General features: G+C 36.7%; 1 protein-coding gene across 13 annotated transcripts in view; it reads right to left on the bottom strand.

The window, feature by feature from the left end:
• Positions 1–15488, bottom strand: part of SLIT2 (slit guidance ligand 2) — a 329343-nt gene that overhangs the window by 119864 nt on the left and 193991 nt on the right. For all 13 annotated transcript variants that reach the window (XM_036019209.1, XM_036019239.1, XM_036019222.1 and 10 more), the window contains exons 5-6: positions 14793–14864; positions 2575–2646 (exon numbers count right to left, since the gene is read on the bottom strand). In XM_036019209.1, coding sequence (XP_035875102.1) covers positions 2575–2646; positions 14793–14864 — 144 coding nt within the window. The remainder of the gene's footprint in view (positions 1–2574; positions 2647–14792; positions 14865–15488) is intronic.

Here is a 15488-nt window from a genome sequence, read left to right as displayed (position 1 = left end):
TGGAATTAAAATTTAAAAAAATCTAAATCACTGGAAATCTGAAACTTAAGGTAACATGCCAATTAATGTTTCTTCATTATTTCTACATAATGAAATAATATAATCTAAGAGAGTTATGGTTGGTAAAATAAGCAAAGCAGAGAACTTGGTTTCTAAAACCCTTCAGAAGTTAACTCTATCAAAAAGCTCCTGACCAAATGTTTATAATAGGTGAATTTCTCATTTATGTAACAAGATATTTGGGCTTAATAAATTCCAATGTTTTCAGTACTTCATCCAATTTTTCCTTAAATTTTTCATCAGTTTCTTTATAGGTTATGTAAATTATAAGGATTTAAAAATCAACATATTTTAAAAGAATATGTGCTTGACTTTATAAAAATTTTTATATAAAATATTTAAATTACTTTGAAAGAAATTCATATTTTCTAATAGCATGTGCTAATTTTATTTATGTATTTATTTTTTGCAGACAAACCCTGATCATTATGTAATTCTTTGAGACCTACATATTAGGTCCTCAAAAGTTTTTCAACAGTTTCAATTTTGATTTTAATTCCATGGACCATAAACTGTTCATCACTCTTGGGCATGTATATGACAGTGGGTCTTTCTGAAGTCACTTTTTAGATATTTTGCTAACACAACATACAAGATGAATGAGGTGACTATGATTCATGGATTCGCTGCTTCTGAAAGCAATGCTATTTGTCTATAACAAAGCAAAGAAATAGTTGTTGTATTTTAGGGTAAAAGGTTTTTAATGTCTGCACAGTGCTTGGTACATGGTGGGTTTTCTCTGTCAAATACACTCTCTCCATTTCTCCACATATGTAAATATATAAATATAGTTATTCATATTCTCTCTATAGAGTACTTAACATAACTCAATATATTAACTATGAATTATTTCATATCAAATATTTATTTAAACTCAGTAACAAAATACTTTACGGAATTTTAATGTATTCAAAATACTCAGCAAAATGTCCACAAAATGATTGGTATCATTCGTATTTCTAGTTAGGAGCACTGATTTAGCATCAATTTTTTTTTTTTACTCGATCAGCTCTGTTGAATTAAATAAGACCTGCAGTGGTCTCTTCACATACAAAACTCAGTGGCATGGGCTACGTTCTTGACATCAGACTAGTATCTTGAAATCATAGTTCTATCCGAATTAATCTGACTCTGCATTAGCATCAGTGAGCTTCATATGTTAAAATTGGCTCTGGAACACAGTTTTAAAAGCGACCTTAAAACGTGTCTGGTGAGCACCTTGAATGTTTTTTCTATATACAAAGTTAAGACTGTTGTCAAAAGAAGCAAAGGTGACTTTTCCTGCTGGGGAGAACAGCACGCATCCTCAAGGCAGAGTCTGTCTCACTAAAGTCATTCTTACGTAAGCCTTTAGAAATAATAACATCACCTGACACAGCTAGAGATTCTATTCATTTACCCACAAAATCAAAATCATACAGGAGATATTGCTAAAATACATCATTCTGCCTGAAACATTAAATGTTTTTTTTTTTTCAGAACTGCATCTCGTTCCTCAAACTGAATTTATAAAGCAAATGGAATCTTTTTTTTTTTTTCCGGAGGATTTCATGATTCCCGATAACTTTTACCACCTGGACTCAACATTGGAAACTTCTTCACATGTAATTCAGTTTTCGATTTCTGAACAGACAGAGGCAAGGATGAATTAGAGCACAGAAAAACATTTTATAAGGGGGAGCAACATGTAAGTATGTTTAAAAAGCTGGAAATGTTACTCTCTGACTGCTGGGGGAAAAAAAAATCCAGGAACGTACAGATGGCTGCACTGGCTTTTAGTCACTCTAGTTTTCATGGAAATCATTTGTATTGTAACTAATAATTTAATTTAAATTATGTTACCAAGTCAAAGACCTGTAGAGGTTACTCGGTTGTCTCTAACACATTTTGTCAGCCACGTCAGCCCAGGAAGGAAAAGGAGGAGATGCCAGTTACCATCCAAACCACTGTGTAGTGCTGGACCAAGTCAGTAGTGAGGACTTTCAATGGGCCCGGTGGGCGGCTCATTAAAATTAGACCATCGCCTTCAAGATGGCCTTACGAGATCGATGTTAAGTTACCTGGTTAAAAATGATGTTTGAAAATGAGAAAAAACTCTTTCTATTCCATAGCAACTGCAAACTGTATCAACATATCAGCTACTCAGAGGTTTATTTTTTGTTATTATGGTTTTTCCTATACAACTGATGGTACCCTAATGTTTAGCAATTCTAGGAATGCTCACAAATTCCATGAATGAGACTATTTTATTATAAGAAAAAAAAACACTGCAAGGACATTATGTGTAAACATTTGAGTGCGCTTCTTAAATAGACAGTGTTATCTAAACCTACAGACACGACACACGAGGTTTTGCACACACATTTGGACTGGTCCTTGTTTTCACTGTGAGTTAAGGCGTCTCTTCAGGAGACCATGCTGACACTAGGTTTTAAGCTAGCAGAAAAGCTGCCACACGAGCACTCCCCAGACACAAAGCTCCGGTGAGGAGTAAGAGAATTGAGAGATACTCACAGCACTTCCAGGTCCCGGAGAGCCCGAAATGCCCCATCTTCTATACAGCTGATCTGGTTGTAATCCAGCTGCCTGCGAAACAGAGGACAAGAATAGATGTAAAAGGCTGAAGATGTGCAGGGTTGCGGGGAAGGAAGTCTCCTGAAGGGTCTAGGGAGCCCTGGCTGCGCTCACTGAAATGCCCTCACAAATACACTCATCTGCTTAAGAATGTCACGAGCCATTCTGGCCCCGGTGCCGCCACTGAAATCTCTTTTTGTTCTGGACTGTCTGTGCAAATAGCAGCCCTCGGAAAGCTCCTGTAAATAATAACTGCACCTTATATTAAATGCCATAGGAATGCAATTTCATTACATCAAGAAAAGCTATCCATTAAGAGCTTTCAGCGTCATCTTGCTGAAACAATTTCATTAAGGTAAAGGACTGTAAATCACTTAATGTCACAGGCACCCCCTCAGTGACCTAACAGAATCCATTTATCAGAGAAGCCCAGCTGCATGTTAATTTCACTATCCTTGGCAAGAAACAGCAAGACTACTTTTAGGTTTTCTCCTTTTAAAAGCAGTTTTCCTTCGAGAACTCCAAATCAAGGAAGAGAAATGAGGTCCCATATAGCTCCCCTGCTAGTCCCAACCAGGAATACACTTTAGGAAGCTAGCAGTTAGTTGTTCTATTTGAAGCTTCGCTATTCCCATAATTTGCACTGTTGATCATTATTTGAGAATTCTCTGCACTGGAAAAACGGCACACTTTTCACTCAAGGAACTTCCCGAATTATATACTACTCTCCAGGAAGTAAGGTTTTAAAGTGTTAGGAAATTAATGAAAATCTTTGCTTTTCTGAAAGATGCCAATTTCAGCCCCAAACACTACAAAGCGTATACTGTAGCATCATCATTAAAACGATACCTACATCTACGGTAAAAAGTTCCAAAGCTGTATCAGTTCTTTCTAAATAACATGAAATTCAAGCAAATAAATCTTCTTTTGTAGTTTAAGTACTCATTTGTTAAAATTCAAATATTTTATTTTTTTAAAAAAGAAGGCTGCTCTGAACTTGGTGAAGCCTGCTTTTTCTGGCCGCTTGTTTTTGGAAATAAAACTTCCTTATGTACACTAAGGAATGTGCTTGGTTAGAATGAACTGCTAAATACTAAATCCGATCAGTCCTACATGCAGTGTTTGAACCTAGTAGCTTGGTGCTCTGTGATATTATTATGCCAGTAAAGAAACAGTATTTTAATGCTTCACTTGAGACAGAAGCGGAATATTTGATGAAATAATCGGGCGAGTTGTCAGCTCTACACGAAGATGTACAGGGATAGGACTGAGATCAGAGCACAATTGAATCTTGACCTTGTTTCCAGTTTGGGATCTGCCAAACGCGCTAATTCATATCCGAGTTCTGTCCTTAAAACAACTGTTTAAACATTCCCGTAGAATAGCTGTTTCTCTCACAAAACTACTGAGAAAGGGTGCAATGATTTAATCTAGAGGGGCCTCTTTGAATTCCTTGCTTTGGAATTACTGTACCTAGCAAGCGTCTCATGCAATAATACATCTCATTTTTAGGAAGGTCTCTGGGGCACACAGTCATACAGGAGACTCCCTTGATGTCGTGCAAATGTTACCATTTGGGACACACAATATAAAAAAAAAGGTGAACCTCCGAGATGATGCAATTTTATTGCTTTCATAAACAAAGGTTTTTCCCAAAGAACAGCTACCATGCTACTGTAATAGCCTAAAGCATTTCTACTTCTCGGGAAGTTATGTAGAAGTGTAATTTTATTTTCTAAGAAGATTTTAAAGCCTCATGATATAATACGGCTGCGGTGGTTCCAAGAAAACACTTAACATTCTTGAGCACTTTTGATTTTTACAGATTAAATTCATTTAACAATTAAGTTAATAACCTTTTATTTTAAAGCGCTAAATATATATCTACGCTATTATTCTCTAACCTCTTGAACGATTTATCAAAGCCATTTAAATTAGTACAATGGCATGAAGTGTTACCCTTGACACACTACAAAAGAGAAATTGTTTCCAGACAAATTGGCAAAATCTTTTAATGCTATCAAATTTGCCTAATGCAGTCTCCAGGTTAATCTGTAAAAGGGTGAGCTGTATGTTTGCCCATATCTTAATATCCTGAGCTGTCAATGTATAAATCAGTGCTGACACAGCTTCTTTTAAATCATGCTCACTATCCACAAAGGGGAGGCCCCAGCATGCCAGAAAGCACTCAAGCAAATCTTGTCCTACAAGGACTGAAAGGCAGATTACCTTCTGTCTGCCCAGAAGTTGAGACACTGCTGAAAACTTTGGTAATTTCACCCCTCTTAAGCACTGCTCCTGGTTACACGCTTCTGATTCTTAGCAGAAATTCAAGCTTTTATTTGGTGCTAAAACATTAAGACTACTTGGCTCTCGTAAGCCCAGAGGTTTCCTTAAAAGTTTTCGGAATGCCATCATACCTCTGTGCACATATCTGCTAAGAACAAAGTTACTTTATGAAAACGTGGCATAGGAAAGGCCAACCAAAATCAGAATGAACAGTTTTTTCATCAATTGGTGGATTTCATTCTATTCAAAGGAGTGTTTATGGAAAAGAGCAGTGCCCGCAGTACTACTCATGAGAAAATCTCTCTGCATAAACCTCCATTTGTCTGCATATGGTTCAAGATAAACAGTGTCAAAACTATGCAGAAGAGTAATTTATTTCAGGGGTTCTGGACTATTTTTCTGCACCTCGTTTTTCTCGCCCAGCTCACTTCCTTCTCCACCACCTCTCAAACTCTGGGCACTCCTGCTTTCTGTAAACAGAAGAGGGTCTGTTTCCAGGCACGCATTCAGAGACAGGCTGCCCTGTTTAGAGGAGATTTCCAACGGTGCCGTGAAATTATTCTGAATTAAGGAATTAGTAAGAGGGAAGTCGGTGGCTTGTTTTTTTTTGTTTTTGTCTCTTCTTCAAAAAGTAATGTCACAACTCTTCAGCTAGACACAGTGTGAACTGGTTGGTCTTTGGACGATACGGCACTAGATAGATGCTCAGGCACAGCTTTCGGATGCTTTCCTGGCCCAGAGGCCACTTTCCTGGGGGAAGCAAGTTACCACTTTCCTTACTTTCTGGGAAGAAGAAAATGGTATAGATAGTATTATCGGTCATTTCTCAGACTGGCAGCTGACATGTTTTAGCACAAACTTATGTGCCTTCCCCTTATTTTTCTATTTCCAATCCTCCTCCTTCTTCTGTTTCAATTCCCGACTCCCTCTCCATCTGCTCCTTTGCTGTTTTCCTTTGTAAGGGTCTTTCGATATAATTGCTTTACTTTTAATTTCATGATACACAATATTAAAAAGATTAGAGAATCTTCTAGACCTCTCTTGGCATTAACCTTCCATAATTCTGTCTTCAGGGATAGCTATTCTTCTGATGCTTTGAAATAACTCTAGATGACCATGTTAATTTTTCCTAGTACTGCCAAATTTTGTCTCACACAATGTGCTCTGTTTTTACTTAGAGATGTAACTCTGTGCCTCACAAACATAAAATTTCTGGAGCTGATCTGGTTTTCTTTAACACTAAAAATAATTTAGCCTAGTTTCAGATTTTGATAAATTCTAGGTATGAGAGACAATATGTAATGTTGCTAAATATAAAATTTTAAAGTAGGTATATTAAATGACAAAAAGTGAAAATATTGCTAACTTGGCATCCTGGAATATAGTTGGATACATTGGATTTGGTTACTTTTAACTGTTTTTTCCGTGGATTTCCTTTTTTAATTTTTCAAAGTTTGAATACCACATGTTTAGTTAGACATATAGAATTCCCCTTCCTAAATTAACCTCAGTCAGTTTTTTCATTACCCAAAGAAAATTCTCATTTCATTTCAGCATCCAAACAATATCTTGTTGCTAATTGATTTTTGAAAGAATTAGAACATAATAAACTATTCTTTACTCTGAAACAATATTGAACATAAAAAAATCTTTAATAATCTCTAAGGCGGGCAGGTACCCTCCATGTCTCAATAAAATTCTTATGACTATGCTCTGGAAAAAAACTGGTTTTCTAGTTTTCTTTAAGCTACAAGAAATATAAGTTTAGTATGTATTACTATTGTAAGATTAGAAAATTCAAAAATTCAGGTGACTTACAATGCATCAAAGTAATAAGGATCAATCACTATGAGGGAATACTACAATCCTGCTATTTGGAAACAAAGGAGATCAAAGATATATATTAAATAGGAGAAAAAGAAAAAAATGCTGTTTAGGATATGGGCATGATGTGTTCTATCTTTTCCCTTGCATGTACAAAATCTGCATCAGTAAGAGCGCCTCACGATACCAATCTTACACAAATCACGATCACTTAAGAAGTAGTTCAAGATACAAGTTATAATGAATAGAAGCATAAGAGCAATACAAACTGAGCCATATCAATAAATAGCCTAGACAGAAGCTGCAGTGACTATACCAATGACTTCAGCATAAAGCTCATCCATGTTAACCCAAGTATTAGTGGAGAAAGTAACCAAGATAAGAATGAGTCTGAGAAATGCAACATAATTTACATTACTTGGGAAATTGCCCTTTTGCAGTCTTTCAAGCAATATTTCATTTTTCTCATAGGAATTCAGAATTTCAGTTTTTATTGAAATAATCTATGGTATAAAGTTATATCCAATGGTTAATTTGTTGGGAGGAAACAAAAGATACCTTTAGGAGTAAAGGTAACAGAAAATGGATGAGAGACAACTATGCTGACCTTCATGTTCTGGTAACTTCTAAGCACAATAATCAAAGGTGGTAGAAACTGAAACTGAGTATAATTGTAAACACTTACGATTAATCAATATTTGGTCCTATTCAAAATATCCACGGAGACATTCGGGCCAAGCCAAACCATGTGCCTAACCCAGCGATGTTCAACCTTTTTCATCTCATGGCACACAAACTAATTACGGGCACTAAAATTCTGTGGCACACCAAAAAGCATACTTTTTGACAGTCTGACAAAAATTAGGTATTTTTAAAATTCATTCACACCAAACAGCTATTGTTGTGTTGGCTGTTGTCATTTTTTTATTTGAGAATCTAAGGGAAAAGCTCTTGACTAAATAGGTATTACATATTTAGAAAATCTCATGTCAGCCTGTTGTCTATTACAGTGTCTTTGGTTATATTTTGCTTGTTTGTTTGTTTTGTTGATTAGTGTCCAGAGGGGAGAGGGGAGGGAATTTCAGGGGAAAAGGGAAAGGGTTTGCAGAAACAAGTATAAAGGACACATGGATAAAAACAAGGGAGAGGGGGGAATGGGAGGAAGGTGGGGAGGGCTGGGGGTGGGCTGGGATGGGAGTAAAAGGCAGAAAACTCTACTTGAACAGCAATTAAAGTTAAAAAAAATCTCACAGCACACCTGTTGAAAATCGCTGGCCTAGCCCCATGTGCCATGACCAGCTAGGCTACCAAGGCAAGAAGGGTTATTATTGCAATATCGGCACAATGGAATTAATGAACCAATTACACATGATAGTGTTTAAATGTATTAATCATATACGGTAAAAGTAGAAATAAATTTTATGGGTTATTTGAACCCAGAGACATTTTCTAAGCATGGGCATGTTGATCAGTACTGAGTATCAAGGACCACTTGGCATGGACCAAACATTGCCAAAAATGCTTTGTCCAGGACCAGATGTACAAGGGCATTTATCGAATGCATAGCAATTGGCAGAGCCTGTATATATGCCATCTCATTAGTCCTCATTACACCTTCATTAAAAGGTAAGTTTTATCATCCTGATTTTATAAATGAGAAAATGAGGCTCACAGATTTCAAGAACTTATTCAAAGTGGGTAGTAAATGGTTGGTAAAATCTTGATTCAATTTAAATTTACATATATCTGAATCCCTTACTCGATACACAAATGGCTAGGGTAACAGATTCAGGAGCTATTCATTCTGCAAATGGGGGTTTCAATTAAATCTCTGATGGCCAGTTGTTAAGAAAGAAGCCAGTAAATGAAGAATGCTAAAAACATTCAAGAAGAAAAAGATTACCATAAGCTGAAGTAATCATGGGTGAGGGGAGGAAAAAACCCAGTCCTTAAAAAAATTGGTAGAATCCAGAAAGGCAAACAATAAAAACAGTATTCCTTATGACAGAGAGTGGAATGATGAAAGGGTAGTTGTAAGGAGAGGCTCTACAACAGTTACAGTCAGCGTTCCCAGAGCGAGGCCATGCGGCCTTGAGCAAGGGGCTTGTGTGCAGGCTAAGGGAGTGGGGCGGGGGCTCAGAAACTGGGTGAAGTCAGAACATCGTGACCAGTCAGAGTAGCTCAGCAGACTCGATGCCATGACATTTAATAACAATCACTGCCGTCTCAGGGAAAAGTCAATATTCCTGTAGACCCTGTAGAACTATAACAATATTCTTCTATATTCTTTGCCACAGTGCCTGTAACAAAATGTTTTTTTTAATTGAATGATTTTGAATCAGGTAGTGATGGGATAAAAAATAATGCTTTGTTAAGTGGGGGCTGGGCTAGACGAAGGAGGGCTAAGGAGGAAAAACTGGGATGACAGTTATACAACAAACAAGAATGAAAAATTTTCTAATGAGAGCATGATTGCAGATCAAAATTCAATTAGCAGGCAATTATAATAGAACAGAGGTAGCAAAGTGAGGCGTTTAGTGTTGGGGAAGCAAGAGACCTTAAGATCTGTGGTGTCTTGGGGACAACATGGAAGCCACAGCAAAATCATGCCAATTCCTATTTTGTACATATGTGAAGTGGATTCCCAAATAATCAAATGTTCTTGTGTTTTGTTTCATTTTATTCTGATAAGTATGTATGAAGATTGTATAGATTCGTTTTTACGTGATGGAATGCCATCACTGACAAAATACTGCTAAGGCACCCTGGCGACAAAGCAAAATGCAAAGCTGGAGAGGCTACGCGTAGCAAACTTGGCTGCTGTTGTTGGGGATTACCACAATTCAGTGTGGTTTTAGAGTGAGTATGAACCAGGCACACTACAGGACCACGGACAGTTCCCAAGGCACTTCGGGCACCTTCCTGACCTATTTTACACTCAAGGACCAGGACAACCGCTGGTTACCTCTTAGGACAGCCTTCTGGATGTTAAGGGGAGTTCTACTCCTCATAGTATGAGACTCAACTTAATTTATTATCTATGCAGATGAAGGGTCACCTTTACAGGTTTGTTCTGGAGGTTCTATGCCCAAGTGAAGACCCGTGGTACTGAACCCGCTACTGAGGAGGACAGCAGGCCCCTTGAGTAAGGAACCAGCCTCCCCTTCGAAGTCCCTGCAGCCTCATCTGACTAAAGACACTCTCGAAAAAGCCAGGGCCACTAAGAGTTACAACTTAAATTCAACACCAATGGATTTTATTTTTATGGTAAGTATGCAATAAGTTGTAAGCATGATAAGAAATGTTGAGAACTAAACATGAAAACGAGCTGATTACTGTAGACATTTTGCAATTATGACTTAAATTATGTGACAAAGGTAAAGTAAGTCTTGCATTTGTACAGAAAAATGCATAATAACAACATGGAGATGAACTCTCCTGCTGGCTGAATCTTCTTATTCCCAATAATCATCGCAACCCAAATTGGGTGATCTGTTTCCTAAAAAGACATGGCCGTACATACCTCTTTCTCAAATGGCACCATGATTTAGTCAGATAAAGAGAACAAAGCCAGATCCTCTTTAATTTAAGCCTTTGTCTATACATGGGTGTATATTTTAAAAAAGGATAAATATAATATTTTCCCTAACCTACTTTTTACCGAGAGGCAGCTTTCTGGACGGGATGGTAAGGCTCAGAACAGATGTAGGGTGAAGGGGTTGGGGATAATGTAAGTAAGTGGAAAGATTTGTATTTATTTGTGAACAGCAAAAAGTAAAGTTTGACAGGAACATGGAGTACATTTGAGGATGTACTGCAAAATGGAATTAGAAAAAAAGCAAGTGTGATTTATATTATACAGTATATCTAAAATAATGCTGTTGGAATTTAATTATTTTAAGTATCGATCTTGAGCTCAGTGAAGAAGCTAATGGTAAAAGTATATTGGAATTTGCTTTTGTGATATGAATAACAACGTGTCATCTACTTTATTTTTAAGTTCATATATTTGAGTATGTTTTCATTTAAATCCTGGGATAACTATGACTTGGTATGGCTTCTCATAAACACAAGAGACTTTTGGAGGATTTTTATACTCATAAAGTACGTGTTTAGAGATTAAGCTTGCAAGCCTCAGCAATAAAGAAAGGTTTAATTTGAATATTCTCCTAATTTATTCAATTAAATGGAAATACTTCATAAATCCTCGTTTTAAAAAAAACACTGGCACAATGTAACATGTCTTTGTTCAGGATTTGGTCAGAAGGCAGAAAAGGCTTTACTGCATCAGTGTTAAATATATAAAATATATGCAAAGTTTATAAAGAAAAGTGGCATAAACATTGATTATCGTTTTGGTGAGGCATCAGTTGGTAATGATATGGTATCAATACTTGAATTCATACTTGATTGGGTAGTTTGGAAACACAGATGCAAATCCTCAGGAAAAGTGTTGCCAGTGAATATCATAAACACTATAATTTAGTTGATATTTTAACACAATCTTGCTATTCAGATCTTACCATCTAAAATTTCGGGAATAAGAAAGTGGTTTCAATTGCAGCTAGATAAAATGAGGTAACAAAATAAGATATAAAGAGTTTTAATCTGGTTAAGAAATTAATAGAGAGGAGGAAAAAGTTATGGGAAGTCCACCCTGGAGATGATTAAGAGCAAGATAAATGTCCATCTGTCTAGCATAATTTCTGTGTGGCTTGCCGGAAGGAAGGGGAATAAGATCTGCAAATTTGCAAAAATTTACACAGCATCAATTTCATGTTGTCAGGATGCTGCCGTGAGCACATTTAGCCAATCCACATGATTAAAGCAAGTCTGTCCTGTGAAAGTCTTCTGATAACTGGAACTCGCTCTGAATGAGGTCTGAATAAGGTAAATACAACAGACCCCTTACAGTGCATCAGACTGGCTTTCAGTGCTGTACAAAAGTATCACCTCGACACAACCTGAGCATATATTCCTTCTGTCTGGCCTTCTTTTTCCTCTTTTACTCACTGGATGGCGGGAACACTGGCCATCACGGCTCCATGCAGGACTGTCCGAACTGTAAATGCATCCACTGGAAGGCAAACAGGACCCGGCACTGTACCACTCCTTCTCACACTGAACACACGATAATATTAAGTATGCGACTATTTGTGAACTTCTATTGAGTTATTATTTGGTGGCTTGTGGATACCAGTTTAATAATAATGTGAATTAAAATTTATCCTCAGATTAAATATATTCTACCAGATATATTTTTAACTTTCAATGAGAAAACTAAACTTTATACAAAGGCCCATAAAATTAGACAGTTTTTAAACAATATAGTTTGAACGATTTTTTTAAGACTTAGTTTATTTTTGTAGAGAGGGAATGGAGGAAGAAAGAGAGGCAGCGAAACATCAACACAAGAGAGAGAAATACTGATTGGCCCACAACCCAGGCATGTGCCCAGCCCAGGAATCAAACCAGCCAGCAACCGTTTGGTTTGCAGGGTAATGCCCAACCAACTGAGCCACAACAGTCAGGGCATGAACTATTTTTTAATTACAGAAAAAAATGCCTTTTCACAGTAAAATTCTATAAAATTGTAGCTATGATCCTAATAAATTAAATAAACCTAAAAATGCACTGCGGTATTTCAATGTTGCTCTAATGGTCTTTCCCATTGTTCCACAGAAGGCAGTAGTGGGAATGAATTCTGTATTTGTTCCTCCTCTTTAATGAATTCTCACTGCCTCAATACAAAGCAACCTGTTGGAAGATTCCTTTCTATTTCCTCCTAGGAACTCTTTCCTTCAGAACTCCCTGATAACGTCAAGTGATCCTTTTTATCTCTTTCTTTCCACAATGCCAATACCAATACAGCACTTAATGTCAGGGTTGTGTGTTACTCACTTAGTACTCCCTGACGTATTTTCTCTTTCCACTTTGTAGCTCCACGTCTAAAGGACCCACGATAGACATTGGTCTTCCTTATCCACTCCTAAATTGCAAATTACTTTATGTCCTGCTTTTCTGTCTTCTTACCCTACCTTTTCCAAAGCTAACTTTCAGCAGTTGGTTAGTGAATCCTTGCAGAATGAAATGCACTCTAATTCATAGCATTTTACTGTTTTAAATTCTTTTATGAATCTTCTCCCCCTAATACCCACAACAAACCCAAGCAATTATTATAGTCATTTTCTAAAAGTGAAAACGAAGGCTCAGGGAAGTTTACTGATTTATCACAGCTACAAATCCAATAAATAGCAAATGATTCTAAGATTTCAGCCCTAACCTCTTCTCACTGTATACATAATAACTGCCTTAAACTTTGGGGATGAAATAATGCATGTGGGGAAAAGATTTCTTAAAATCCTGCTAAGTCAATAATGCATTCCTTTCAGTACACTGGCTGCCTTCTCACTTTTTTTTTTATCTCTGAACTTATAAATCCCCTTTTTTAAGGTTAAATGAAGAGAGCATAAGGAAGAATGTCACCATGACTGGTATCCTGTTCCCAAATGCATCCTTAAATTCAGCAGAGGGATTACTTATAGACTTAAATTCCCTGAATATCTTTCCTAAGAAGTACAAGCCACCTGTTTTAAGGATTTAGTGATAATGCTATGGTAAAATCGTAAGTGCATTCCCAAAGGGTGGTCAACTGTAGCCGGTACTCTCCTTTTATGGTGACAGGTCGGCAGCTCGAGTAGGTGCTGCCTGCATGGGGTCCTTGTATTGTTCCGATCAAATACAACCTGCAAAGGCCGTTTGGAACACGCTACCTCTCAGAATCTACCTGAAGACTTCCCTGAGCTCTAGCTAAAGAAGATAAAACGCAAGCAAATAAATTCCTCTGACTATGTGAACACTCATAATAACCTAGGGCCAGATTTTCATGGCTCTACACAGTCACGTCTAGAAGCCTGTCTTTCCCCTGTTTTTGTACCTTTAGAAAGTACAAATTTAAAACAAAAACCATTTGCATTGAAAAGAAGACACAAAGGCCCGAACTAGTAGCTTTTCAGTTGTCCTCTTTGACGAGGGAAAACATCTGTCTCACTTTGGCTACTGAAAAAACAGTGCTGGACCCGACCATGGCGAATTCTGAATGTAAGTTAGTCTTGACAAAGTCCCTGCCCTGTTTATGACCAGCTAAAAATTACTGAATTCCTGATAGTTAATCTCAGCACTCGGCAGCTTGCCTCCCCCCACATTTTGAACTGAAGTAAAGGATAAGGAAAACGGTTTACGTTCTCTAGCTTTCACAGTCAATCAAAACCCATCATTTTCAAAGGATAATACTTAGAATTTATAAAAAATATACACCCACAATATTAGTACTGCCACTGAGATTTTAAATCTGACACGCACTTCCAGCACTGCCTCATTGACAATAAACACTTCTACACAAGGCTACGGGTTCAAGATTAAGCGAGGAAAAATACAGAAAATTGTCTTTCTCTTCTTTTTTTTGAATAAGATTATACATATATTTTTCATAAATATATGAAGAAAAATAGAAGAAAAATATTCACACAAAAGGAAAGGAATAATTTTCTCACTCTCACATTGCTGGGATTTAATGAAAATGCTGATCTAAAAGCTATTTTGAAAAGCTATGGCTCCAGCCTACAGGCACATTTAACGAGAAAATATTATCTACTCTTTCAGAAAAAAATAGTTTATATTCTGCATATCTAATAAACACCAATAACAACTGAAAAGGGAGATATTGAAATAAGCTGACAGGAAAAGGCAGAAAATACATTGAAACTACCTTTTAATCAAATCAATTCCTTTGATTTAACAAGATTAATCACGAGGCTTGAAGAATGAATTTGATAACCAGTTCAGATTCAAGGCGCCTTCTAAATGAGAATGCCTTCAAGACAGCTCGTGAAAACAAGACAGACCTTACTCTTATGAGCTCTTCTAATCAAGCATAAAGATGCACACGGCTCTTACCACTTTTTATTATCCTTTCTTTAATATGAATTCAACTTTAAAATCGGGTAGCTTTAAAAAGACAGGATACATTTTAAAAAGATACTTACAGATTTTTAATGTCAACTGCTCCGCGGAAAGCCTTCCTTGGAATTGCCTGAATTTGGTTTTCACTGAGATCTCTAAAAATAACAAAAAAGAAGAAGATCAAACTACAAAGTATTCGAAATTGTTTTAGTCAATGGGCTTGAGAAGTGATAGAATACTGGACTTCTAAAAAATACTAAAAGGATCCTAATCAAATCCATAGCAATAGATGCATTTTCTAATACAAATACTTTCTATTTCCAGTATAAATTAACAAACGGTTTTTTGAAGTACTTTTACAGATCTTTAATTTCATGATAAAGTAGAGAACGCGGTTCTCCTACATGTAAGAGTTGATTCAATTCTGTACAATAAAATATTTATTTAAAACAAATAGCAACATTTGCATAACTACATTTCAAGGAGTTCTAAAGTTTTAGTACCAATATTTCTACATCACTGACATAACTTACAAAGGATATAGGAAAGCAGTCTGCTTCAACCTCCGAGAGAAGAGAGAGCAAAAACTGATAAAATGTGGGCATGTGATTAAGTTTCCACAGCACTTGTAAGTAATCTTGAAAATGGAACATGGCAGTACTAAGCCAACAGTAAAACCAACAGTTCCCACATGAAATATTATCAGCAGGTTGAATTAAAACCTTCCTTAAATAACTCTCTTATAACCATAAACACAGCCTGTCTATATTTGCATTTTA

The sequence above is a fragment of the Phyllostomus discolor genome, chromosome 1 (genome assembly GCF_004126475.2).
Source record: "Phyllostomus discolor isolate MPI-MPIP mPhyDis1 chromosome 1, mPhyDis1.pri.v3, whole genome shotgun sequence".
Classification (NCBI taxonomy): Eukaryota; Metazoa; Chordata; class Mammalia; order Chiroptera; family Phyllostomidae; genus Phyllostomus; species Phyllostomus discolor.
This window is presented reverse-complemented; position numbering and strand designations above follow the sequence as displayed.